Below are 27,747 nucleotides of genomic sequence, written 5' to 3'. Positions count from 1 at the left end.
TGTTCCACTGACTTTGTGGAATGAGTTTTATTTTAAGATTATGATTTTTACATGTGCTTTTATAACAGTACATTTATAAGAAGTATATGGGTGGGGGTAGGACACATAAAAGGCTGAATCTGCTTTCTTGTATGTTACCATAGATAAATCTGCCCCAAAAAAATCACATACTACCAATTCTAAAACATGAGTGCTACCTCTAAATTAGTTTTTAGCTGAGTTTTTAGTTGAGTTTTGTTTTAAGAGGCCATTTTCATAAGTGACATTTTATTGCAATCAGGAGAAGAGCAAGATGTTAAAGCTCTTTGTTTTTCATCCGTGTAATTGAAAGCAGACGTGTTAGTGAAATCCAAGAGAAACCCCCATAAACCAGCTTATCAAGTTACTGCAGTATATTTATATTGTTCTGTTAGGTTTCAGGCATTATCTGAGAGTAGGTCAATGCATTTTCAAAAGTTAGTTATTTGTCATCCTACTTTAGCCCATTCTGCAAGTTTCATATCAATTTTACATGTGTTTTCAATAAATAGTTGTGTTAAGACCAACTTGTTCTACAATACTTCTATTCCTATTTTCTGAAATGAAAGATGGGCTTTAGCCCTCTGGGACTTGACTGAAAGAGTTAACTGGGACCATGAAAGATTTTGAATTTGGCTTTTTGAGTTATGGATACTTCTAAAGAAGTAGGTGGTAAAATGAATTCAGTAAGCAGAGAATCTGGGTTTACTTGATTTGTAAAGTATCTGTAGAGAATAAAAGGGGCTGAAACAGAGAAGGTCAAGAAAGAGAGAGCTGAAATCCAAATAAAACAACTTCAGGGCACAGACAAGAATTTCAATGGTAACACAGAGTGGGTTAGTAGGAAAGAGATAAATGAACAGAAGCTTTTGTGAAAATGTAGCAGAAAGTGATGGTTGGCTGTTTCAGGAAGCAAAGAAAATGACTGAAGTTAAGAAATAACAAAGTAAGCAGGTAATTGTAGCCAAAATAGGCAGGAGTTTTGTGAGCACTCTGGAAATGTTAGGCACTCGTGTTTTTGTGATTTGATGGAAGGAGACAGGCCAGGAGTGAGATTTTAATAGTTAAGTCATCTCACAATTAAATTGGAAGGCTGGATAGCATTGCTCCAAGATAAGATGTAGAAGTGGAAGCAGAAGGTGAAGAAAATTTCAGGATAAGAAAGAATAGAAAAATTGTCTGCAAAGAAATCCATGAAGGAGTTGTCAGGAGCAAGAGAGAAAACATAGGAAGAAGCCACAACAAGTAAAAAGCCTAAAAAGGGGAGAAAAAGTCAGTACAGATCAGTGAAGAGTTCCAGAAAAATGGCTAGAATTACTGGCCATGATATTTTTGAATAAAAATCAGCTTAGAGATGCTCAGAATAATGTCAAGTAAGTGGAGAAGGAGTAGACAAGGACGTACTAAGATGATATATGGGGTAATTTACAGTGACAGAGTGTACATTGAGGGGGAAAATGTGACAGTCATGTTTATCAGACTTGGCAAGGTTACTCATCCTCTGGTGAGACAGAGGACAGCCCAGAACAAATTGTGTTGAAAGTCTTCTCTGATCAGCAGGATGCAGCATGTCTTAAGCATCTCCCATGCTTGTACTCTCCTCAGTATACCAACAAATCTTAGGCTAAGGCAGTTCATTAAGTTTCTTCTGTTCACATTTTAAAGCAAGCAACATTTCTATTTCCCCCCAGCACTAAGGAGTACTTTGTCTCTGATTTGTACCTATTATAAACTACTTCAGACTTAAAAGTTTTGAGAAATTGCCTTTTGGGATTGGAGTATGTGCTGCTGTATCTTAAGAAGAAAATAAATGTCAAGATTCTCAGGGATTTTCAGTCATACTCTTTTCAGTTAATCAAATTACTGTTACATTTTCATTCAAAGAAAGCTGATGTAGTTTTGGGTACTGAGTACATAGGTGTAGGAAGTATTGTTTTCTGGGTTGTGGTAGCACCACAAATGAGCAATGCTGCACAAGGGTGCACTATGTTCCCCAGTAAATTGTTTGGTTGTCAGTCTAGTCAAAATCTGCATTGACACTTTAATCTTAGTAATAAAGAAAGCAGTACCAGAAAAGATCTTTTTTTATCAGTGCTGTAGTGTACAAATGTAGAAATACTTTGCATGGTATATTCCAGCTTTTTAGGGTGTTTCCAAGGATTTAGGAAGCTTTGGAAGGATATAATGTGCAAATGCTACTTGCACTACACTCATTGGAAATGCTGTAGTCATTTTGCTCTTGTCACTGACTGAATTTCAGGTACTGAGTACTTTTAATATAAATGCTTAGTAAGAGAATCTGGGAGAGATAGATACTGATTTGTGGCTCAGGATAGATAATTGCAAAATTAGGAAAGTCTCGTGTAAGAGTTCTGGTAATGTTTTCTCTAAAATAAAACCTTCCCTGAAGCATTGCTGTATATATGCAAAAAAAGGATCTGTATTTTCCTCCTGCTCTGTTAAGTCTGTGGTTCCTTCCACATTTGAACCTTGACCCATTGTGCTATAAATTTTATCCCATCTGCTCAGTGTTTCCTGACTATTCTTTAAATATGGCAATACTAGAATATCACAATCTTTCATCATTGTCCATCATTTTTTATATTCAGCAGTAAACATGCTGCCTACAGAGTAGCTACATTTTACTTTAGCAGTATATAAAAGCATAGTTACTATTATTAATTTTCTAGTCAGATAAAAATACAGACATCCCAGTGTGAAAATGTTTTTCCTGTAATCATTTTACAGGAATAGCAATATAGATAGAAATAATTTTATGGCAATAGAAATGCTTGAGCATATATGTTCAGTATTTTGAGATGTGCTGCTCTGTCACATTCCCATATCCTTATTTAAGTAGCTTTATTTTAGATGTACACCTATACTTGGACTGAGATCAAAACTGTTCAAGATCTACCTAAAGACTGTCTTTTTACTGCAGTACATTTGGGGTCATGGCCTTTATACAAATGAACAGGACTAGCAATAGGTTAATTTTAATAAAAATTTCTAATCACACAATTTTTCATTATTTGAAATGAGAAATCAAGAGAAGATAAAAATTTGCTCTTAAACAAGAATGCCTGATTTGGCACTTTTTCCTGTGAGTTTATTTCATTATTTGCATGATTTTCTCACGGGTGAAAAGTGAAGGGCAAAGTTTAGCATGCCTTTGTCAGGCAGAGCCGTAGCAGTTCTTCCAGTTATGAGTCTTTTTTTGTATGTCCTTCCATGTCATCTTGGTGAGTCTGGGTTCCTTAGTCCACCTGTGTATGCACCATCTTTTTTCATGTTCTTGTGAGTATGTAAAGTCTGGGACAGAAATTACACATTCTAAGCTGTTTACACAATGCTGATTCAGTGGACTCCAAGTTTCTCTCAACGCTTTCATATCTTCTAGAAATTTTCAGAACAGTCTTTATTCTTCCAGTCTTACTGTCTTTTGATCTTCAGCCTCTTCATGGAAGCCCAAAAAATAACCTATCCAGAAAGATGAAAAAACAGGTATTAATTTGTTCCCAAGAAAGGCATCCTCAGGGAGGAGCAGTCTTCAGGTACACAAAAGGTTAGGTGTTTAAGAGGTAATAACAAAAGAATGAATTGAAATGAGCTTTTGGAGTGAACAGTGAGGTAATAAATTATCAAAAAAAATTTCTGTTGATGCTGAATGTATGAGATCTTGGAGCACAAGAGCAGATTGCCTGGACAAGTTTGGGAATCAGCCTCCCTTGGTACTGATTTTAAACAACTGCAAAGAGCTCTGCCCACAAGTGATTGAATTTTATCAGGTCTCCCTGAAAGTAGTGAGTAAGGCAAGATAACCTCCTGAGGCCTTCTATATCATTATCTCTTCTGATATTTTGAGATATAAATATATATATATATATGTGTATATATATATCTATATATATCTCTCTCTCTCTCTCTCTCTCTATATATATATATATATATATATATCTAAGATGCCTTATTCCTGCAATAGATGGAGTTGTCTTTTCTAATTTTTTAGTAGCCAGCTGCCTACTTTTAGGAAGATTTTTCTTTAGACCCAAGGCATAATATAAACTCTGCAGTAAAGCAGAATGTGCTTTCCCCACTAAGGACATAATGGGTGTTGCACCATAGCTTTGCCTCCTTCAGGCCTGTCCTCATCACCAGCTATTGCCATGGAAGGTTTTAAGAACTTGTTTTATAAACAGCACACAGATATCTCATAAAATGAGGTTTGGCTGTATCTGAAAAATCCCCCTAGTTGTGTGATGGCCATTGCTGGTGCTACCAGAGTCACATTCCCTATAAATGAGTGTTCTCCAGACCTAAATAATTTCCAGTAAAATGCTGGCTGTTTTCAAACCAACCACAAAACACACTAACATACCAGGCATTTCCTTTAGGGTGCTGCTGCTTTAGTTACTGTGTTAACTGGGCTTCTTCAGTGATTTCAGCTGTCCTGAAATAATTACCCTCAGCTGAGAATCAATCTGAAAGTAAAGGTTCAAATACTTTAAACATGTTTGGAGAGGATGTAGTATTTTTTAGCTCTGTGTGAGTTGGTGAGTGATTGTCTATCAGCCCATAAACCTCCTCATACTTGCAGGAGAGGAGCCCAAACTCCCAAATCCTCTTTGAGGGACTGAGCAGGACAGGAAAGGGACAGGTGGTGAGGAACACAGCCTTGCATCCTACAGCAAATCCATTGGAGAATTCCTCCTGGCCCCTGCTGCTGTGGGTGTTAGGAGAGAGTGTCCTGGCTCCAAGTGTTATGCTTTTATTAGGAAATTCAGGCTGTCTTAGTCTTTAAGGGAGTCTGTAAGAACAACTGAGTAGAAGGACCAAGAAAGTCTTACTGTGCACAGATCTAGGGCCACAGTTCAGCTGTGTCTGTTCATTGTACCCCATCAGTGTTTTGGGGTATTTGATGAACATTTGATTCCCCTGCTCTGTGTGCCCAGTCTAAAGGTGAACCAGCACTTCTCTGCAGAAGAAGAAAAGCTTCTATTCACTTTGCTTCTTTCTTTTCATACAAAATGGAAGAGGGGCATCTTCATTCCCCCTCCATTCTGAAGAGATCCATCACATACTCACCTTGTCTCAGATGAAGAATGGCAATGCTCTCCTGCTTTTCTCCTCTACTACTGGTTCAAACTATTTGTTTCAGGGAATCATGGGCCCAGATTTTCTGTTGTACATCTTTCCTTTTCATGATTTCAGGACTTCTTCCCCCTTTCCCCTGCTGTGTGTGCCCAATTCCTAGGTTTACACACAATATAAAGATGAGCAAAGCTGTGTGTGTCATGTTAGTCTATTACCAGTTGGACTTTTGAAGTCAGCTGGCTTCCATCTTGTCTAAACATGTCTCCAGGTCTATTCAGCACCTTAAGAGGCCAGCCAGAGTTTGTTTGCATTGCCAAAGGCAGCATTTCCAGTTTGTTGTAAGAAAAGGAAAAAATCAAGAGTACACATCCCAGCTGCCAGCACTGTTGTCCCTGCTACAGAAGCAGCTGAGTTTGTCCACCTGATAACAGCCTAGTGTCACTGTTCATGAGGAATTAATTTGGTGTAGCAGACCAGGCCAAGCACACTTTGTTTGCCCTGAATGTTGAGCAGAGGGGAGCCTTGGTTAAAGGGATATGCAGTTGCTGTAGTTGTGTGAGAATGCAGATGTAAGGGAGATTGGAAGACAAAGAATGTGATTTTTGAGTATTGTGGCTGACCAGTCTGTCAGTCTGAGGATCAAATTCTGTAAGTAGATTTGGAGTTTTTATCCAGCTGGCAGTTAGATGAATGAGCATCACTAGTGAGAGAGTTTTCTGGACAGGACAAGAAAGGCTTTATCAGAAAGGCACACAGTGACTGTTGAAAGTGATTTTCTTACTCAAACCTAAACCAGTGTGTGCCTGTTGTAATCACAAGTTCCAAAAATTCTGCATGACCTACTGTTACTGAAACATGTTGGATAAGTGCTGAGCTCTCACAGAGTCTGTCTGTTGCCTGTATCCTCCTGTGCTGAGAAGTGATGATCATGTTTTGTTTTCTCACATTCCACAGTGCTGAACCTCTTACAGAGTAAACTGAGTGAAGGGCAAGATCTGCACCACATTTTGCAAACCTAATCAATTCATGTGCTTAAAGGGTTATGAACATCTTAATAAGAAGGTGTGATTTTGACTCCTTGACCTGGATTCACTTCCAAATCTATACCCAACTACAGCTGGCTGTGTGGGCTGGGAAATCAAGGAGTTTGAGGGTCACATCATTGCCTGCCCTGAAGAACAGGCAACCCTGACTGGCACTGGCCTGGTGAGCCCACCTAGGCTCAGGTGTCACTTTGGTTTGGTTTCACCATCAGGTTGATAACTGTTCCACAGATCAGTAATGAGCAGCCATCCAATCCTGGAGTGTCTGTGGGTCTTTCCAATAGAGGCAACAGTGGAGAATAACTGCTGTTGTAGTTTGTTACCTAAAAAAAATCTCCCTTTTTGGTGTAGCTGGAATGCTCGTGCTATGAAATTTATCCAGTTCTTTTTACTCCTGCTTTTCATTTGCAAAAGAGACAATTCAGGGTTTCTCATTCCAGGAATCATGCTTTTTTGCATTCTTCAGCTTATCTTTCTTTTGCAAAAAATATTCACTGCAGCAGCTGAATAAGCAACTATTGCATCACAGAAGTCTAAGGTTATGCAGATATTAACCTCATTTCTTGCTTTGAACTCCCACAAGTTATGGCAATCCTGTTAAAAAATCCTTCTCTTAAAACAACATTTTCTTCTACACATCATGTCTGTGTAAACATAGTTCTGAACCAGCATGTGAATGCATCATGCACACATAATGTTTGAATATTTTTTACCTTAATCATGCCCTATCTGATAGATTTTCTTGATGACATACTTTGTAAAATTAGAGGACTTAGTTCCAGCTGTGTTTCTGCTGTCTCCTTCCCAAGACTCCTGAAATCTCTCTCACAATCCAACATACTCCAGGTGTCCACTAGGACAGGCATCCTTGCTGTTACCACTCTAACAGAGCTCAAGTTCTTTTGGATGCTCTGCTGCACATACTTTTGTACAGGAGCAAAATGGTGATAAAGCTGTATTGGATTTTGTCCAAAATAAACCTGGGATTTTCTGAACAAATCAGTAAGCATGTAAAATTACTGTATCTGATGAAAAGGAAGTTAGCCTGCTCCCCTATTAACAGAGCTCTGGTTTAGCCTCATATTTTTCTGTCTTGTGATGCCAGAAAGCTGAATCAGCATTCCTCAGTTTTACAAAATGGATCTGACGCTGTGTTCTTGCATGTTACAACTTTCCTGTAGGGTTTCTCCCTCCAAATAAAAGGGTGTAGGGGGATAGAATATAAGAAAATAAAGATAGTGTAGAAAGGAATCTTCCCCCTAAGGAGTTACAGCTGGGCCAATTATCAAAGATTGGGAACAGGCCTGACTTTAACAGGCCACAGCTGTAACCAGTGAGAAGAAGAGTGCTATAAAAGAGTGGGGTGGCTGGTTGAGAAGGGAACTGGAGTCATTTGGCTGCTTTGTGGAGAAGAAAGAGTCAGTGCTCTGAGGAGCTGCCCCTGAGAAACACCAAGAAGGTGTGAAACTTTTGGAATAAGGAGACAACAGTATGGAACCCCTGCAATAAAATGACAACAAAAGGGCACTTTTAATCTGAACACAGATGATGGCATCAGCATTTCCTATAACAGCATTGTTTTTAGAAGGCCTGAGGTTTCTCTGGCTGATTTGCTTGAAGCATTGTGCACTTGGCAAAATTGCTGAAGGAGCACCAGGTTCAGTGGAGCAGTGCTGTTCTTCCTGCTTGGCACTGCAGGTCTGAGGTGTGCCAGGAGCTCACCAGCTGAAGTAAGAGATGTGGTTACAGTCAAGGAAAAAAAACCCACATTTTTTCAGTGAGATGCCTTGAGATGTCATAATCAGAGTAGTTTCTACCTTGTCCTTCCCACTGCCTGATTGTTTGCCCACCCTGCAGTACCAAGTCATAGTTAGGAGAGGCTGCAGAGAGGCCACAGCCCTTCTGTGCTCTTGGTCCCCTGAAGAAGGTGCAAGAAGGCACAAATAGCCCCAGAATGAACTTTTTGCACAACGATTTCCAACTGGGAGCCACATGAACGTGCACATGTGTGTACAGCTGAATCAGCAACAGAACTGCAGCTGGGAGGTGGTAATTCTGTCCTGTTTCTATATACTTATTAGCAACTCTTAGTGCCCACATGGAATCACTGCCAGGGCAATCCGAAGTTGACGCCTATTATGTGAGACACACACTTTGAGATTTTGAAAGAGCAGGGATTTGCCCATGAACTGCCATTTTCAAACCAAACTGCAAAGCCAAGAGAAATGTTTTTCACTGTTTAATTGTTACGTTTTAGAAGAATGGCCTTAAGGGTGGAGTGCTTTTTTTTTACTGCTTGTTTTTCACTTCCCTCTATTCTCAGGAGATGTCTGGCAGGATCTTTAGAGGATATGAATTGTGATGTCACCAAAAACAATGGGCCTGGACCCCAGTTCTCCTTTAACAAACTCTCCATGATCCTTCTTTGCTTGGATGCAGCTCCTTTAGGCTGAGCTTGGCCTGCTTTAAATTCTTGGGTTATTTGGTTGGAGTAGAGATGTGTTGCCAGAGCTTGGAGGGAAGAGCTGGGGTCCAGAGCCAGGGATTGTCCTTCTGGGGAGGAACGTGGCTAGAGACTCATATGTACAAAGCCCTGCAAAAACCTGCAGCCAGCTCTGCATTTCAGTTAAATGTGTATCATTTTTCAACACACTTAAGATTGATTGCAGACAGCAGCACTAAAAAGAAGGTTATTTGTAATGCTTTGTATGAAATTTGATGCATATGATGTTTGTCAGCTGGAGGGTCCCAGACAGGGTCCCTATGCCCAAAGAAGAGCTTAGACACAAATGCATGGATTTCAGGCAGAGTTTTATTAACTAGACTGGTTTAATCCAAAGCATTATAAATTGCACTTAGCTTTCAGTCACTGGCATAATTTCTGGACACACTGAGGGATTCAAGAGAAATATTGCCTTGACTTAGTAATGACAGAATTTTGACCATTATTTTGGGTAAGACTAGAAGAATGACCTGGGTCATAGAATACAGAGTATTCTTACAAACCAACACTATCATTAAACTTAGAATTGCATTTTTCTTGCTAAAGCATGTTTGCTTTACTTGATCCAATAATTTTGATTGTTGCTTACTGTAATAATACTGTAATACTGCAATTTTTGTTGACAGGAACCATGTCCTTTCACAGGCTTACTTATCTGTGCCTAAAATGGTCTGTTTATCCCAGTTTCTCCTTATTTAGCAGGACTTTGATTCCCCTGATCATCCTCCTAATCTTTCTTTACACATTTTTTGTTTTGATGTAGTCTTTGCTAAGCAGGGAAAGCCAGAATTCTGTGCAAAACTACAGAGCTTTGCACTATAGAATTGATAACTGCCTTAAGAGTACTGACCTCAAAATGACTGGTGCATCCTAAAATCTCACTTAACTCTTTCTAATTTTTGCTTTGAATTATAATCACTAGTTGGGAATAGAGGTTGCTCCCTGCAAAAAAAGCCCTGAATTACTGGAGGGAGTTACCTTCTCTGTGTGTTTTCATCTGCTCTTGCCTTGCCCACATGTGAACTCCTGGATGATCTCAGAGATCTTTTCCAACCTGAATGATTCTATGAAGCTGTAAGAGGTTGACCAGCTTGTAGTTCCCCAGATCTTCTCTCTTGTCCTTCTTGAAGTCAGGGAGGCACTTGTTCTCCTTCATCCTTCAGAACTCCTCTCATGCACCCTGAGCTCCAAGATCATTGTGTGTAACCTGGCAATGTCATCACCCCTCTCCCTCAGCACTTGTGGGTGAAACCTGTCAGGGCCATCAGTCAAAAACCTTAGGAAACAGAGAGAAATCATTAGAAAGCTGTTCCTCTGGAGAACCAGATAGGGTTTTTTTTTTTACATAGTTTGCATATTTGTTACACAAGGAGCTGTTCAGTGTTCAGGCTACAAAACAATAGTAAAGTGTGACTCCTGTTTTATTCCAAGTTCTGATACACCTGCTGTGCAGTGAACTTTTGCACTTGGAACATGAAGCAAACCCGTAGTGCTTGTCAGTTCATTAACAGTATTCAGTTTTATTACATTAGAAGCTTGCAAAAATATACTCCACACAAATAATGGTCTTTGGGGTAGTTCCCCTTAGTTTCAGTGTTGGTATAAGTTGGTAACAGGATTAATTTTTCTTTCAAATGTTAAGTGATCAAAATGCCATATACCTTTTTGTTCCTCTCTACAGTACTTTTGCATCTGCACGGACATACTTCGGAGTAAAATATTGAAAACAGACTAACAGATAATAACCTCAGGGAAAAAATAGTTCTGCAAATTTGCTTGTAATTTGTTTCATTTGTTTTTCATATCAGGTATTCAATTTATCCTGTATTCTTCAGGATTTGAAAAGGTTGCTTATTGCTGCTGCTTGTTTTGATAATAAAGGAGTGCAATCCCAAAGATCCTTTTATTTGGCAGGACTATCTGAACTGGTTTCTGCCTGGGTATCAGTCCCTAAGCTGTGTCTTTGTGTGGAATGTTAGGGGAAAATGCACTTTGCCTCACCAGGAAAGGAAAACCTCCAGCACTGGGCTTTATTGCATGGTGCTGACAGGTGCTTGCTTTGGCCATGGCTGCTTTTTGCATGGGTGCCCTGTCCTGTGTGTGTAATCAGGGAGGGAAAAACTGACTTGCTGGTGTTTGGTTGGGCTTTTTTAACTGGCAGATGCAATACCACTTACTAAGGTTGTAATAAATATGTTTTTCTCTCTTTCCTCATTTCTGCAGATCTGTCAGTGGAAGAATGCTGTGACAAGGGTGTTGAATGGGCAAACACAAACAGGATATGTGCTTCTCTGCCATTAATATCCGAGTCTAGAGAATGCAGGTACACAGTTACATGTTATCTATTCAAACATAGTTATATGTTATGTACTAAAACACAGTTTATACTCATAGGAATGGCAGGTATTGGAGCTAACTTACAAGATAAAGCCCCCAACTCTTATATCCCAGCTTTTCAGCTCCATATGTAGTCTTGGGGAGTTCTTCCTCAGTACCTACTTTTCACCCAATCCTTTTAATTTTTGGTGTCAGTCTAGCACAGATCCAGCCAGCCCTGACCTATGTGGCATGTACTGTCTCTTACTGAGAGGTTTTCCCCCTGTGCTCTGCTCACAGGGCTTGGGCTCTGCCTGCAGTCAGGACACCTCAGAATGGCTGCACGGATGTCACCAAGCTGGCTGTGGATCTGGGCAAATGTTTATAAAGGAACAGAGCAGATCCTGCCCATGACTAATCCCTGATTTGAATAAGTACATATGTGTACTTTATGTAGGATAAATCATAAGTACAGATGTGAGGCAGCCTTCTGTGGTGTTACACAGGATTGTAGTTGTCTTGCAGTCCTCAGCTGACTTGAGCTTTAAGTTCCCCCACAGAGTGATTAAAGGAGATTCCTAATTAGTTCAGCTTAGGAAAGGAGCCTACAAGGAAGATGGAGAGAGACTATTTACAAGTGCTTCACACTGACAGAGAGCAGGTTTAGATTGGATGTTAGGAAGAAATCCTTCCCTGTGAGGCTGGTGAGCCCTGGCACAGGGTGCCCAGAGAAGCTGTGGCTGCCCCATCCCTGGCAGTGCCCAAGGCCAGGCTGGACAGGGCTTGGAACAACCTGGGATAGTGGAAGGTGCCCATGGCAGGATGGGTGGATGAGATGAGCTTTGAGGTCCCCTCCAACCCAAACCATTCTGTGTTTCTATGATTCTATGAAATGTATTTGACTGTAGAAAATAGAACCTCTCAGTTAATATACAGACTTCTTAATTCTGCTGAGAATTGATAGGATATTTCTGTTTGGTGATCTACTAAATAAAATAATGAAAGCAAATGCTTAGTTAAGATTTTGATTCTACTGCATCTCTTATGGTGGCATTTGTATTTTTTTTTTTTTTTGCCAATGATAGTTTGCATTATTTTTGCTGTTACATGCACTTGTTACATTTAATTAGTGGGGCAAACAACTGGTAGTTTGAGAGAAATTTGTATTTTAAACACTTTGCTTTGCTCCCCCCCTACTTTAATGGATTGCAGTTTGGTTTAGCCTTAGGTAATTATAGAAGGGTTGAGTTGATCTTTATTGCAGACAGAATGTGTCTTCCAGGGAAGTCTTTCTGTGTTTTCCCACTTTTGCATTTATACTGGCATCAAAAGCAGCCTCTTACACAGAAGAGTTGACAGATAGGAAATAAATGCCAATTTAGGAAATACTTGAGGAGTCATAAGAATTACAGACAAAACTGTGGCAGGAAAAACAGGAAACCAAGTTTATTGAACAATCTGGGAGTGAGTATCTTGATGATTTAATAATCGTTTGATTAATGTGAGTTGAGATTCTGCTGCAAATAATTTATTCTTCAAAATATTTTAATTTTAGAGACTCACTAGGACTTCATATGAACTGGAGAAAAAACTCACTAATGATTCATCTAGCTTTTGTGCATAACTGAGATGTAGTTAAGAAAATTATATAATAAAATAAAAGGTACATATTCTGTGAGAGGTATGATTACTTCTTGACAAAACCTTAAGTTAATAAACTCAGTTTGGTTGCATTTCTTCATGACTGCATGTTCCCATGAAGCTTGGCTTCACTCCAAAAATGACTAAGTAAAATTGGCACCTTGGAGCACTTTTGTAACATCAGTATTATGTTACTCCAGTTATAATTGCAAACTGGCATTTCTGTGAGAGGTACAGAAAAATCACTTTAGGTTGCCATTACATTTCAGGCACAAATGTCAGGCCCAAACTCTGCTCATAATTGTGGTGTACCTGGAGCCAGAATGAGCACTGAGGGAGAATGATTCCTTTTGCAGGCACTTAAGGGTATTGACACTGATATTCTGCATTTATTCCTGCTGCACAAAGGTGGGAACAGAGCTGGGTTCGTTGCCCTTGCTGAGTTCTAGGCAGGTGAGAATAAGGAGAAACAAGATGCCTTATTGGTCACAGATTTTCAAAAGGACTTGGTTCCTTCTCAGAGTCCTGCATGAAGTGGGAGCTGCTGGGGGCACATTCATGTCAGCATTCTGTGGTTGTTTAAACCCAGCTGGGATCCCCTGACCCTCCAGTGCAGTGCAGGGTTGAACACCTGCCTTGAGTGCTCTAGAAAAGGGGGGGGGGGGGCTGGAAAGCCATATCCCTTAATGCCAGGGGGAATTGTTTGCCCTGCCTGTTTCAGGCTCAGTTTGCAGGGTTAGCTGGTGAATATAAGGGGAAAACACATTCTGAAGTGAGCAGGCTTGATCAAGTTCCTGAAATAAAGGGGATTTTCTGCAGTTAGTGTGCAAAGACTGGGTGTGAGTGCTTCCCCCAGTATGCTTTACAAGAATTTCCATGCTTGTTTTGAATCATCTGTTTAGAATTGTAATAACAGTGGTGCTTCAGATTCAGTCCCTCCCTCAAAGGAAGGCACTGCTAGAGTCTCCTGTGTGAGGAACCAACTGCTTCACTGAGTTAGAATTGCATCCCCTTGGCCATTTCCCAACCATTTAAAATACCTCCATAGTAATCATAGAGCCATGGAATGGTTTGGGTTGGAAGGGACCTTAGAGACCATTCAGTCCCACCCTCTGCCAGGGGCTGGGGCACCTTCCACTATCCCAGGTTGCTCCAAGCCCTTGGACACTGCCCCAGCCCTTGGGCACTTCCCGGGCTGGGGCAGCCACAGCTTCTCTGGGCACCCTGTGCCAGGGCCTCACCACCCTCACAGCAGAGAATTTCTCCCTAATATCCAGTCTAAACCTACTTTCTGTCACTTTGAAGCCATTCCCCTTTGTCCTGTCACTCCAGGCCCTTGTAAACAGTCTCTCTCCATCTTTCTTCTAAAGGCTCCCTTCAGGTACTGGAGGGGCAATTGTGTCACTCCAGAGCCTTCTCTTTTCCAGCCTGGCCTTGGGCACTTCAGGGGTGGGGCAGCCACAGCTTCTCTGTGCCACCAGAACCACAGCTTCTCTATCCCACCCCACTCAAGGGGAAAATAACTTCCACAGAAAGTGTTGTTTTCCAGCCCTGTCCTTCTCATATCTGCTGTGTCACAAGGTGACAGCTCTGGGTTCCAGCACATTTGTGGTGCCCTTCTCCCAAAATCCCTGTGGCTCCTGAGGGAGCCAGCTGTGTCAGTGTCACTACTGAGTGTGGTGTGGTTCACACTACAGACATACTCACTTTTTTGTCCTGCACAAGGTGAGCCAGGCTCTGTGTGAAGTTCACACGTTCCAAAGGTTCTCTGGTTGCTCTTACTCCAGCTTTGAGCTGAAACAAAGCTCTGGGCCCAATGTCTGCAGTCTCTCACTGTGGTTTCTTCCCCCACACGTGATTTTATCTCACTGCATTATCTCTCTGGACAATGTCAGTGTTTATCTCTGTGACTCAGTTAATACAAGTGTAGAATTTTAATGAATAATATCTCTGGCTGTCATCACAGTGGGTCTTTTCCCATTCATTCATTTTCTTGTGGTGTGGTTAAAATCAAGGCAGCTGGAAAGAGCTGCCAGTTAATTTTGGAACTCAACCTGTCCAATAAGTCTTCCTAAGTGAAGAGTTTCCCCTGCACAGAGCTCTTAACAAATGAACTTAATTCCCATGCCAGAAACAATCTGTCTCCATATGGTATTTGCATGCCTTTTACAATGTGTAGCCTTTCTGGAATTACACCAGGAATAGCATTATTTACTGGTGTTGCAAGAATGCACACTGAAGAATCCAAGGCTGGAAGACCTAGCTTGTTTTTGCAAAATCATTCTTTTTGATTTTGATATTTTGTCCAAGACCTTCCACTGTACACGTCAATAGCACTGACATGGCTTGAAGGAAGTAGAATGAGAGAGACAGAGGGTAATGAAAGTAGATTGACAAAACATTGTTTTCAGGAAAAAAAACCTTAAATTTTAATGCTTTTATGAAAAGAAGAGAAATTAAAAATAGATGATTATGACATTTATGCTGGTTTAGGAGTGAATCCTCTCGAGAGGAGAATAATAAATGTGAAAATATTGTGGAGATTTTAATTTGGAAATTACCTCCATGAAAATCAGCCACATTGGTTAAGTTTTAACAGAAAGTAAAAGTGAAAATATAAAACATGATTTCTTAACTTGATTTATAATCAAATTATGTAGTAGTGAAATGACTTTTAGATCAACATCTGAAACAACGAATAAGGATTTTTTAAATGTCTTGGTGATTTTTGTTCACTAGTGAGCCATGAATAAAACTCATCCTTCAGAAATGCATGCTATTACCTGAAATATCCTGAATGAACATCACTTATGAGACCTCATGCTCCTAAAGATTCAATATTTAGTGTTATACAATATCTGCCATATTTTGAATACCTGTTTATTTTCAGAAAAATTCTACTGCTCTCTTTTTAACTGAAAGTCAAAATAAGGCAGATAAAGAAAAAACAGCTTTTGGCTTTTTGAAAGTATTACTCCTAATTAAAAAAAAACCAAAAAAACAGACTCATAGAAAGGTGCTACTTTACTTTCTCTATTTTTAGAGACCAATGTTTTAATGGTCCATTATTGTTAATGGTACACCTGAAGGTGTAACACCAAGAGACAAATCTAAATGTTCTGTTGCCTCCTTCACCTTGCTGGGGAGCAGACAGGGAGCAGGTTTTAGCTGAGGCTGTCACCCAGGGAGACACCTGTGACTTAGGGAAGACAGGGAGAGACCCTGCTCATCCCAGACTCCCTGGAGCCTGCCTGGCTGGTTTGGTGATCCCTGGCCAACAGCAGCACCTGGGTTGGTGTGCAGAGGGAAAGGGAAGACCAGCACTGTGCAGGTGTTTCCAGCATTTTTCTCTGCCATCTTTAAGGACTTCTGTCTCCATTTCTGCCACACTGGTGTTTGGAGTCTCCAGCAATATTTGCAACTGGGCTGTAGGATTTGGGCAACGAAGTGTGATTTTATTGTTGTTGTTCTCAGAATGAACAAATGGTATTTTAATCTAGTATCCAATTGATGTTTAATTCCTTATTTCAGTTGGGGTGGACCACATGATTTATGAATACAGCTGTGGGAAACATTTTAACAAACCTTCTTGTTTTGGTTGAAATTGCCTGTTTTTCAGAGATTTCAAAGAGTTGGCTCATGTTTGAAAAAAACAAAGCCACACCAGGAATCAAACAGATCTACTGAAAGACTGCTCTTGTTTGTTTATTTGTTTGCTTGTCTGTGGCTGACATATCTAGCTCCTCAAGAGAATCTGAAGGGGTAAAGAGGCTGGAAAGTCTCAGCTCCCACACTCTTGGGCTTGGAGTTCAGTTTTTAGAGGCTTCCAAAGCCCTGAAAGTCAGACCACCCCAGAGCTGGGCAGGGAATGGAAATTCTGCTTCAGAGGGAATTTCAGCAACAAAAAAGCTACATATTCTTCCAAACTGGAACTAAATCAGATATCAAAAACTTCAAATATCCTGCCAAAGAAAGTTACTGTCCTGGGCTTAACTTCTTGCTATGATTTTAGAGTCCATTTTTGAATGATTTGTTCATGAATTTATCCTGGCTTTTAGTTCCTGTGCATTGAAATATCATGGCTGTTTTTGTCCAAGTGGGAACTGCACAGTCAGATCATTACTAATGATGGAACTGTATAATTCTAGAGTGGTTTGGGTTGTAAGTGATCCATGTACCATCTAATAAATAGGAATAAATACATCCTTCAGGAATTTATCTGGACAAGCTGGCCTCACCCACATGCACAGAGATCCATAATCTGAGTTCAGTACCCACATGTCCCCTGCTTTTGCCTGGCTTTAGAGCTGAGGCAGTACCTGATACCACCTGGGAACTGAAAGGTCATTCCATGCTCCTGGAGAGCAGGAAAGCTCCTCCAGAGGGGAGGCATGGTCAGCCATTTATCTCAGGTGATGGTGGGAGAAGCCTGTAGTTAAACAGTTCCACTAACCCACTCCTCTTCCTGATATTGTCCACATTTCCAACAGTGGAATAGAGGATTTTTCAGGAGTACAGGCTATTTTTTCTCTGTTTCCCAGTGTCTGTAACAGAAAGTAGTGGTGAAAGAGCTTTATCCACAAAACCACCCAGCAAAGCAGATTTATACATGAAAGCAGAGTGGGGAGAGGAGAAAGGTCTTCCCTGGGCTTTGTATTCATGTGACAGCAGCAACCAGACTGGAGGAGTTTAAAGCCTCCTCATGTAGATTTTTTTCCCCTGCAGGAACAAATTTCCAGTTTTTTTACTGACATTGAGATGAAATAGAATGATTTAATGAGCAGTGTAACAGAACTAATTTTCCTTCTCAACTTTATCCTGTTTCTTCTCCACATTGCCCTGCCCTGTAATACTTTTCTTTCCCTTGTCTTTCTTTTCCTCTTGCTTGCAATACACTCTGCTGTTTCTCCTTTGCCTTCATTTGGTATCTTCATTTCTTTCCATTATCTCCAGGTGTCCCACAGAACAATGCTCTGATCTTCCTTCCACATGCCATACCTGTTGGTTTGGGGCAGCAGGTTCCAGGGTAGACTGGGATTGTGGGATTGCAGCTTTCACAAGATCCAGTGCCTGACTTCTTGTCGCATTCATATTTCCTGAAAAATCCCTTCGCCCAGGATTTTTCTCCTGGGAAGCTGAGAAGCCTCAGAGAAAAAGGAAAACAATAATTATCTGATTTGCTTCTTCTGTGTTTTGCTCCTTTGGAATGTGTTTGGAGATTGTTTACCAGAGGTGATTGTTGCGTTGGTTTCATGTGAATTGTTTTCACTCGTTGGCCAATTGGGGCCAAGCTGTGTCGGGACTCTGGAAAGAGTCATGAGTTTTCATTATTATCTTTTTAGCCCTCTGTAAGTATCCTTTCTGTATTCCTTAGTATAGTATAGTTTAGTATTCTTTAATATCATATAGTATCATAAAATAATAAATTAGCCTTCTGAGAACATGGAGTCAGATTCATCATTCCTTCCTGCCACAAGGGACCCTGCAAGTACAATAACTTCCCCCTTCCATCAGTCTCAGCCACCAGCTGTCACAAAACATGCCAGAATGCAGCCCTGAATTCCTTGAGCCCTGAGGCAGGTATGGTTAAGTTTAAAAAAGTTGCTAGGACAGACTGCAAGGTAGATCAGCAATGAAACTGTATTAACTGTCTCACACAGACAATCTGCCTCCTCCCAGAGAATATCTTTGTGTTGTAACAGCCCACCCACAGAAAACCCTTTCCTTTCCACACAACTAGTAGGAGTACTAATTCTCAAGTGTTGCATCATGTGTTCCTGAGCCATCTGTGACACTGTTCTCCCCTCTCTTCCCTGCTGCTGCAGTATGACCCAGGTGCAGTGCTGCCGCAGCCAGCTGGAGAAGCAGTCCTGCTCCGATGGGGTCGAATTTGCCAACGCGCGTGAGGAGTGTGACTCTCACACGGCCAAAAATTCCACCTGTGAGGCCGAGTACTTCAAGGTGAGACATCAGAGATCTCAGGTTTTGTGTGATTGAAATGGCTCCAGAGGTATTAAAGAGTCTTTTTTCCCAGCCCTGTGACCAAAGAAGTTGAGATTCCTCAGCTCTGCTTCTCAAGGTTTTTTATTTTCTCTTGTCTATTACATTCCTTCTCTGACCTGCTGAGATCTGTCCAGCAGGTTGGTTTGTGGTACACTGACTGCCCTTGGGGTGGTGTTAGCTTTTTATACCATGAATTATATGTACTACCTATCACCCATGTTAGACAGTCTGTCTCTACTCTAAACCAATCCAAAAGTGCCACCATCACTGCAGAAGATGGAGGACAAGAAGAAGGACAGAACATGCCCAGATTCCTCCATCTTGCCTCTTGAACCTCCATTCTAAATCCTCAAAATTCTACTTTTTCACCCTGTGACAAATTATACTACTCATTCTACTCAAACCCTTGTGGCTAATTGTTTCCATGGGCTAAAATCATAGGCACAGGTGGTTTTGACTCCATGCCAAGGTCTCTGAGCCCCTTGCTAGGGTCTTGAGTCATCCAGGGCAGCCAGAGGAATGTCCTGGGTTCAGACACAGAGATGCTCCTGTTTGTCTCTAAGAAGTGGAGTTGAAGTTATTCAGGGTTGGCCCTGAAGGTTATTTGACTTGGTTTGCTGCACATGAACGGTTTTTTCCCACCAGCACCTCATGTCTCTGTTAAGGTTGTTTGCATTGTCCTTCTCTTTGAGAAATGGAGCCCTGTTCAGCAAAGCAGACTGTCACATTGCATTTTAGCTGAGGCAGAGGGGACAATGCAAAAAGGTGGAAAATCTTGAATGGGTAATTGCTCAGGAAACTACTTTTGCATGAAAAGAAGACATCAAGTGCTGTAGTGACAGATGGTGAGAAACTCAGACACATTTCAGACTTCAGCTTTCACTAAAGCATTGTGGCCTAAGGTCACTGGTCAGACTCACTGGTTTTCAATATTGGTGGTTCAAAGGGGTAGGAATGAAGTTATTCCTCTCAGAGTACTTATAATTCCAGCTTGTGTAATTGTTCTAAGTGGACATGACTTTGATTTACAGCTGGATGGAGAGATCTGTAAGCCTGTGACACCAGCATTTGATATCAGAGTAAAAATGCCTGTTGTTGGCATCTGCTATTAATCTCTGCCCTGCTCTCCACCTTTATTACTGTCTTTGTCTCTTACTCCCTGGAAGGGAGCATAGTTATACCTTTCTTCAGGGTGTTTTTGGAAGAAAGTTCCACCAGTAAGATCATGACCTTGACCATGAACCAGTCATGAACAGGTTTGGTCTTGTTATGGATTTCCTTCCATGGTGATGAGAACAGATGAGAATGATTCTAGTTCTTTCCACTGCTTCAAAATGCTGAATGGTTCCTTCAGTTAAAATAAAAAAAACCCTGCTATGCAGAGAATGGCAGACAGTGTCTGACTGACAAGTTTCATATTCTAGAACATGCTGGCTTGATCTGCTCCTGTCAGTGGGATGTCACTGATTCTAGGGCTGGGAAGTAAGCCAGGTTCTCCCTGGGAGCAGAAGAAAGGTAACACAAGCTAATGAGGCTGACACTGTTGGGTTCTCCTGAGTCTGTCTGCACGTGTGGGATTACCTTGTGCATCCCTTGTTGATGATGTCCAGGTCTTGGCACACAGGAATTCCTGGGTACAGCCTTTACTACTCCCCCTCAACCTGAGTGCAGCACAAAATAACATTTCACCCTCTATGTCCAATATTTTGAAGGGCTCTGAGCAGATGACCAAGGACTGGTGGTGAGGACTCTGCAGATCCAAGTGCTTGTTACCAAGGTCAGGATTTTAGCAGCACATGCCTTGGGACAACTCTAAACCAGAATGCAGCTGTGCAAGGAAACCCACTGACCCACCAGCTGCCTGATGTTTCCCTGTGTAGGCATGTCAGCATGAGGAAGAAGACTTAATGGTGTTTAAAGATGGCAGATTTTGATAGTGACAGTTTTATTATTAAACAAATTGGACTGGGCCTTGATCTCTGGCTCTGAGAAGAAAGGGCTCAGCACAGCTGTCACAGAGCTGCTGTCCTTCCCTGCAACACACGGTGCAGAGGGCTGTGCTGGCCTCAGGACACACTGCAGCCTTGTCTGATGGAGTGTTAGTTGCCATGAGAGCTTGCTGATATTTAAAAATTACAGGTGATTGTGAGGTAATGCCCTGAGCCCACGTTCTGTCCCTGTTTAATTTACTGCTATAAACATAGTCTGAGTTACTGAATCTTGGTGAGTCACATTCTGCCCTTCCACTCCCTAACAGGAGCATCCTACACTTTACCTTCAAAGATGCCCCTACCTCTGTGAAGTTATCTCTGATCCATGGAGGACATAGGTGACTTATCATCTAATATCAGTGAAGAATTAATAATTTCCACTGTTGAATACATTTTGAATTTAATCACCTTAAGACATACAATGTCTGGAAGTTGTGCCTTGCTGTGGTAAACAAACTTGAATCTCATTTTGCCTAAGTTGGTGAATTTTTTTATTCTTAGGTCATGTCTTTTGGTTCTTCTTTGTCTCCTTTAAGGAAGCAGAGAGAATGATTTAGTAATTCAGTTTGTAGGATTAATTGCAGCCCTTTGCAGCAAATGAGGCAGCAAATCTTTCCTTTGAATGCAAAGCTTGGGATTGGAAAGAAGATAAAAAGACCATATCTCAAAAACATTTGCCTTAGCTTTTACACAAAAGGGCAACAGGCATAGGAAATGATGGGCAGAATTTTCTCCTCTGATTGTTTGGAAGCATAGTTTTTCTATCCTTGGAAGAAAAAGATGCAAAATGAATGATTCATCTTTAAAATCTTCATCAAAAGAAAGCAATCAATTTCCAGATGTGATGCTGCTACACAGGATGTAGAAGTTATTTTCTGGAAGTTTGTACCACAACAGCCCTGCAGAAAGGAGTGCAGCTTCTAGAAATTTGACCACCTTTAAGGTACTTGGACATTTCCCCCAAAATTTGGCGTAGGTAATTTTCAAAGGTTGAGATCTGTCCTTATCTCAAAGTTTTGTTGAGAATACTTTGGTTGTGTGTAATAGGTGAGCACAAAAATTTTATTGCTTTGGACTTTTGAAAATAGTTTTAATTTTTGATTAGCTTTTTCAGAGTTCTAGAAAATTCCTCTGAGTTATTAGTGGGTTTTTTGGTTAGCATCTCATGGATTTCAGCAAGGGAGAGACCTCTTGTGGACAGATACCAAAAGCAGAGTTACTACAGGATTCACACCAAAACTGGTGACTTCAATGGGAACATTAAATAATAAGAAATATTGTAAAACTACTGTTTTTTTGATTATGTAAATCTTACATAATCAAAAGACCTTATTAATCTAAGGAACTTCAGATGCTTCCTAATCACACAAAAAATTATTATCTTCACATTTCTCACATGTAACTTTACTCCTTTATTCCTTTCTGTGAGAAGGCAGATCATAGGAATTCAGGTAGGACACAGCTGTCTATCCAACCATGAGGACCAAGGCATGGCTTGGAAGCTGCATAGGATTTTGCTAATTCCAGAGGGGGAAAAGTTTGATATTATTATTGGGGTGACTTAAGAAGCAGAGGCCTACAGGCAGTGAAAGGGTAGAATAAAAACTTGACAGTTAGTTTGTACCATCCATGAAAGCAGTGCTGGTTCTAGCAAATAAATAAATGGTCATCACATCTTGCTTCCAGGGCAAGTGGCAGCCTTTGGAAAATGGCTGCAAATACCTCAATAACTCAGTTAATAGGAAGGTTGGACTGCACTCCTGACTAAAGGATCAAAGGCTTTCAGATCAGGCCAACAGCCAGGAAAATTGGTGTGAAAAAGGAAATATTGAGGTTAATGATAACAGGATCCTTCTTGTGGTAATTACATGCTGTGGGTGGATCTCTGCATCCCCCATGGATCCCCAGGGGCTGGGAGTGGATCTCTGCATGCCCTGTGGATCCCCAGGGCTGTGGGTGGATCTCTGCATCCCCTGTGGATCCCCAGGGCTGCAGGGGCTCAGCTGTTTCACCATGCTCTCACCACAGCCTGCAGAGGAATCTTGGCTCTGGCCCCTGGAGCACCTCCTGCCCCTCCTTCTTCACTGACCTTGGTGTCTCCAGGTTGTTTCCCTCACACGTTCTCACCTCCTCCTCTTCTCTATCTGGAATTAAAACTGCCCCCCCTATCTTTGTTTTGATTTTCTTCTCAAAGATGTTATCACAGAGGTGTTACCATCATCTCTAATTGGCCCAGCCTTGGCCAGTGGTGTGTCCATCTTCAGAGCCACCAGGGACTGGCTCTACCAGACATGGGGGAAGCTTCCAGCAGCTTCTCACAGAAGCCACCTCTGTACCCCCCCTACTACCAAAAACCAGGCTGTGCAAAACCAACACACCAGTTAAGAAACACTTGGTACTTTCCATCTCTGGATCATTTAGGCTGAGGTATAGAAACATAAATTATTCTCATTATCAAGATGTTATATCAAGATGCACCATGCACAGTTAGAATAAATATGGATTGGAACAAATGGTTCAGGGCACACAATTATGTTAATTGAAGATGCAGTGTCCTACAGATATTGTAAGATTTAGCTGTTCTGTACTTGAAGTTTCACATGAGCTGGAGATAGGCTTTTTAAGTGGTGGCTCAACCTGGAAGAAATAGGAAACTTAACAGTTCAAAGAAGGGAAAATTATTGATCACTCTTCAAAAAAATTCAAGGGAAACTCTGTAACTCCCAATATGAACATTCTGTGACAAGATAAAGAAGTGGACTGAGACTTCCAGCAGAAGGCAGTGAGGGTACCAGAATTATATAATGTCAGATTTTGTCAAGGCATCAGCCTATTCAATGACTTAAATAAGATCTGGTTATCAAAAATGGGCAGGTTTAAGTCAAGTAATGAATCTTTACCTCACTTTCATTTTTTTGTCTTCTAATTGGGAAAATTGAAAAATTAACAAAATTATCATCATACATTTAAGATCTTTGAGAAGGATGCATCAGGGAATTGCTTGATATGTTAGAATAAATATTGTGAAATGTTTCAGTCATCAAGGGTTTATTTCTAAAGTCATCCAAAAAAGCCAGAAAAGATGGAATTATCCCAGACATAATAGGATGAAACTGGAGCATCTGCCACTGGATGGAAGTAGTTGGAGGAACTAGTAAAAAAAGTGGGCAATAGGAACCATCCCACTAAACAGGAGTAAATAAGGGAAAAAATGCATCCTAGAGACTGGGAGGGCATGGAAACAACACCCAGGAGATGAGGCCAGGAGAGAGGAGTTCCAGCCCTACAGCACTCTGCAGCTCAGAAAGGTTTCTGTTGTGTAGTTAATGGCATCATACAAAATGGAATACTTACATTCTTCAGGGTGTGGTACTAACTTGACTTCATGCTGCTCTAAGTTTTAAAAGTGCCTTTCAGTTCAGTACAGGGAGAGAAACATGTAATTCCTCACAGGGGAAAACTTAGAATATAGGCAGGGATAGACATCTCCAAGTAATGCAAAGCATTGCATGGTTGCCCTCTTTTTAGCAAGTGTGGTGCTTAAAGCACTGAACTATAGAAATTAAGTTGGAAGTTTGGTTATTTTATGTTCCATCTGTTCTATGTAATGGTGCAGGCAATTTTCTTCAAGCAAAATAGAGTCTGGAAGACTAAAAAAACTAATAAAAAAAAAGCTTAAATCTGCTTCCATGTGACAGTAGCAAGTGGCAGACACCAGTTCCAGAGAACCAAACACTTTTGCTGCTTTCTGACAGCAAGGCAGAAAACTGAATAAATCAGCAGCCTCTTCTCAATTTCAAATAAAGGAAGCCTCCAGAGGATTTACTTGTCCTGTCCTTGCTTCTGTGCTGTTCTTGAAGAGTTGGTAGAGCATTTTCCATCAGTGCCAAGGTGAGATAACTACTGACATCATTGTCAAAGCTCACATTGCTTTGACTTTGTTAATATTTTCATTTTCTTTTTAACAGACATGCTGTTTCTGTTGTTTGCTGGGAAAGGCTGCCCAAGCTCAGGGGCAGAGTTGTGAGCCCAACCCGAAGATAGGATATCAGTGTGGAATTGTCTTCAGAACTTGCTGTGGGAAAGGTCAAGAAGGCATTGATCTGTCCATCAGTGATTATGCTCCTAAAAAAGAGCCAGGTATTTTATTCATACTTAAAAGAGTGACACACAAAATGATATAGGGTACAGGAGTCTTTTCACTTTAAATTATTTCTGTTGGAATTCCTCTAATTTGACATCTCATCTAATGATGTAATTTAATGGTACCTGTTTTGGAGCTCATTTTTTTTGGCTAGTAACAGCTGGAACAGCTGTTGTTGAAAATAAGAGGCAGAAAGAGGTCACTTCTTTTGTGGTGTCAGAACTTAAACGTACAAGAGCTTATTTTGGCAATTAATGATCTTACCTTGGAAGCTGAATATAAGCTATTAATTTAAATGGCATTTTGCCCACTGACAAATGCTTAATTAAAATGAACATCAACAAAGAATTCTTGGAATTGTGTTGAAAAGCTAGAGGGCCTTTGCCAGCTCAGCAGAATGAAAATGTTGCCATTATGTGAGAGGTAAATGCCCAGAATCCAGGGGTATTTGAAGTGCCTGGGCTGCCTGGGACAACTAAGACCTCCAGGAAGTGTGGAAAATGTTTCTTTTGGTATTACCAGAAAAGAGGGGTACCTGGATGGCAGCAGCTCCTGACACCTTCTCCATACCTGGTCCACAGAGCTGAAGAGGTTGAATGGGTATAGACTGACCCTTACAGACTTTCATTTATTTGGGTTTTTTCCCCCTTTTTCACTTAGACAGACCTGAAACTTCAGACAAGTTGTGCTCTGTGGTGTTGCCTCCCTCCTGGGCTGCTGAGCACTGAAAACACACCATCTGGCTGGCAGATCACAAGCTACAGATTTTGGGGGACATCATCCCAATCCATCATTTAAACATGAGCCCCATCACAAAAGCTTGCACTGATCTGCTTGAGCCAGCACGTTATCAGAGTTGTTCCAGGTCTTTCAAGCCTGGCTCGTCTCAGTGTCCCCCTTAAGAAGTGACACGTGGAAAAGCCCTTTTGGGCAGTTTCTTTGTGTGAGCTGTTTTCTCAGGAGGAGAATTGCCCTTGTCCATGAGCACTGGCTGAGGTGACTGGACTCATAGATCCCTCATACTCAGACATCTCTGCTAATACCAGCAATTTGCATACTCAATGTACCTGTATGGCATGAGAAATATGCCATTATGAGAACTGTGAGCATGCAGAGTATTTCCCTGCTTGCCTTTCTGAGCAAGTGACACACACAGCAATCATTAGTGTGGTTGTTGTGGCACACTTAAGAGTCACCGTGCTTTGCAAAGCTGGGGCTGTGCCCACGAGCAGGGCAGGACAGTGTTCTCATCATTCAGCTGAGACAAGCAGGTGTTTGAACATAATCAAATAACCCTATTGACAGTAAAAAATGCCTGCAGAAAGGCAGAGCAAACAGCAAATAGACACTTTGGTTCATTGTGAAAGGGAGATGAGGCTCCGTTTTGCAAGGGAGATGTTTGAACTAGAACCTTGTGTTTGTTGTGCCACAGCAGTGCATGAAGGGCATTCTGCTGCAGGGGTAAGGCAAGCTGCCTCTCCAGGTCACATAAAGTGTTGTCTGCAGGTTGGACTTGATGGAATTGGAGGTCTTTTCCAACCTGATTAATTTTGTGATCTCTGGTGTTGTGTCCCCAGAGGCCTGTACCAAATCCAGCCAGACTTGAGCAAACTGATTCCATCAGCTCTGCATAACTGAAATGTGCCCCTATGGCTTGAGGATGCTGTTAACCAGCCCAGCCTTGTGCCATTGCACAAACACTGCTTTCACATCCTCTATGCATCACTTGCTTGTAAGTGACTGCTGGTGCAATGGGCTCATGCACAGTGACTGAAACTAGCCTAAGTTTCCTATTCAATAAGCAGAGTATTTAGGGATTGTGTTTTTCACACTACCCACCTGCCTTTGGCCCTGTCTTCAAAGCTGTGGGATTGGAGAAAGTCCATTAGCTGGTTCTTTGGGGATGCAGTGGGTTCAGGATGTGTTTGGCCCTTGTATGTCCTCATGTGGAGAGAAGGGACTCTTGGAATATGTACTTGGGGCAGGAGTACCACAGATCAGAACTCTTCAATAGGCATATTAAGCATGTGTATATGTGTGTATATATATATATATATATATATATATATATACACATATACATATATATATATATATAAAGTAGAAGTATATAAGTATATTTGGAAGAGTGCCCTAAGTATGTGCCCGAAAACTTAGGTGTGGAGTTCTTTTTGAAATGAAGTCTAAATAAATAACTGAGGTTAATCTGATTCTCATTAAATCTCTGAGTACCCCAAGCTACTATAAAGTCAGTGGAAGCCAAGCATGCCCCAACAACATGCCTTATGAAAATGAGGTTAAGCTCTGGTTAAAAGCCTGACATTAAGAACCTGTGTTTGAAAATATCAGTCCATATGTAATCTATGATCACAGTGTGGCTTTCATATTGAATCAGTCAGATGGAAAATGCCCCACGGCCATGAGCATTTGAATGTCAAATTTAAGTAAGAAATAGCTGTAGAATATGTAAATATTGCTTTTTAATTTTGTTCTGGTTTGTCCAAAACCCCGGTGTGAGTTCCATCCCAAGCACACAGTGTTTTACCTTGAGAAGAAAAGTGCTTTCTCCTCTAATGCCTATCTCTCCTCTTTTTAGTTGAAATTTCAAAGGAGGAGCTGGACCAAGAAGATCCTTATCTGCATGATGGCTGCAGAGGTGAGTCAGGTGACTAGTCCTGCTAGCCAGCTCTTTTGTGATTGCTTTCAATAAAGTGAAGCCAAATTAGATCTAGCCAGAGCCCTTTGCTTAGGATAGTTATGGGTAAAAAAAACCAAGAGGAAGAGCTTTCCAAGGAGTAATTGGCCATTATGTGATGCCTAAACAGTGCCCAAATACAAGGGAGGCATTGTCTCTCACAATGCAGTCCATCTTATCCAACTGAAGACAACACATTTAACTTCTCCTTAACCTCTAGTGGGTGAGACCTCAGAAGTGTCACCCTTGAACCTGTGGAGTACTTTGGATTCTTCAGAATATGATGATCCTGTATTAAA

General features: G+C 41.1%; 1 protein-coding gene across 6 annotated transcripts in view; it reads left to right on the top strand.

The window, feature by feature from the left end:
- FBLN1 (fibulin 1) overlaps positions 1 to 27,747 on the top strand; it is an 83,210-nt gene that overhangs the window by 8,104 nt on the left and 47,359 nt on the right. For all 6 annotated transcript variants that reach the window (XM_050984763.1, XM_050984771.1, XM_050984775.1 and 3 more), the window contains 4 exons: positions 10,882 to 10,981; positions 18,441 to 18,576; positions 24,578 to 24,749; positions 27,350 to 27,409. In XM_050984763.1, coding sequence (XP_050840720.1) covers positions 10,882 to 10,981; positions 18,441 to 18,576; positions 24,578 to 24,749; positions 27,350 to 27,409 — 468 coding nt within the window. The remainder of the gene's footprint in view (positions 1 to 10,881; positions 10,982 to 18,440; positions 18,577 to 24,577; positions 24,750 to 27,349; positions 27,410 to 27,747) is intronic.

This window comes from Serinus canaria, chromosome 1A, assembly GCF_022539315.1.
Source record: "Serinus canaria isolate serCan28SL12 chromosome 1A, serCan2020, whole genome shotgun sequence".
Taxonomy (NCBI): domain Eukaryota; kingdom Metazoa; phylum Chordata; class Aves; order Passeriformes; family Fringillidae; genus Serinus; species Serinus canaria.
Note: the sequence above shows the minus strand (reverse complement) of the source record. Positions and strands in the feature narration are given on the sequence as shown.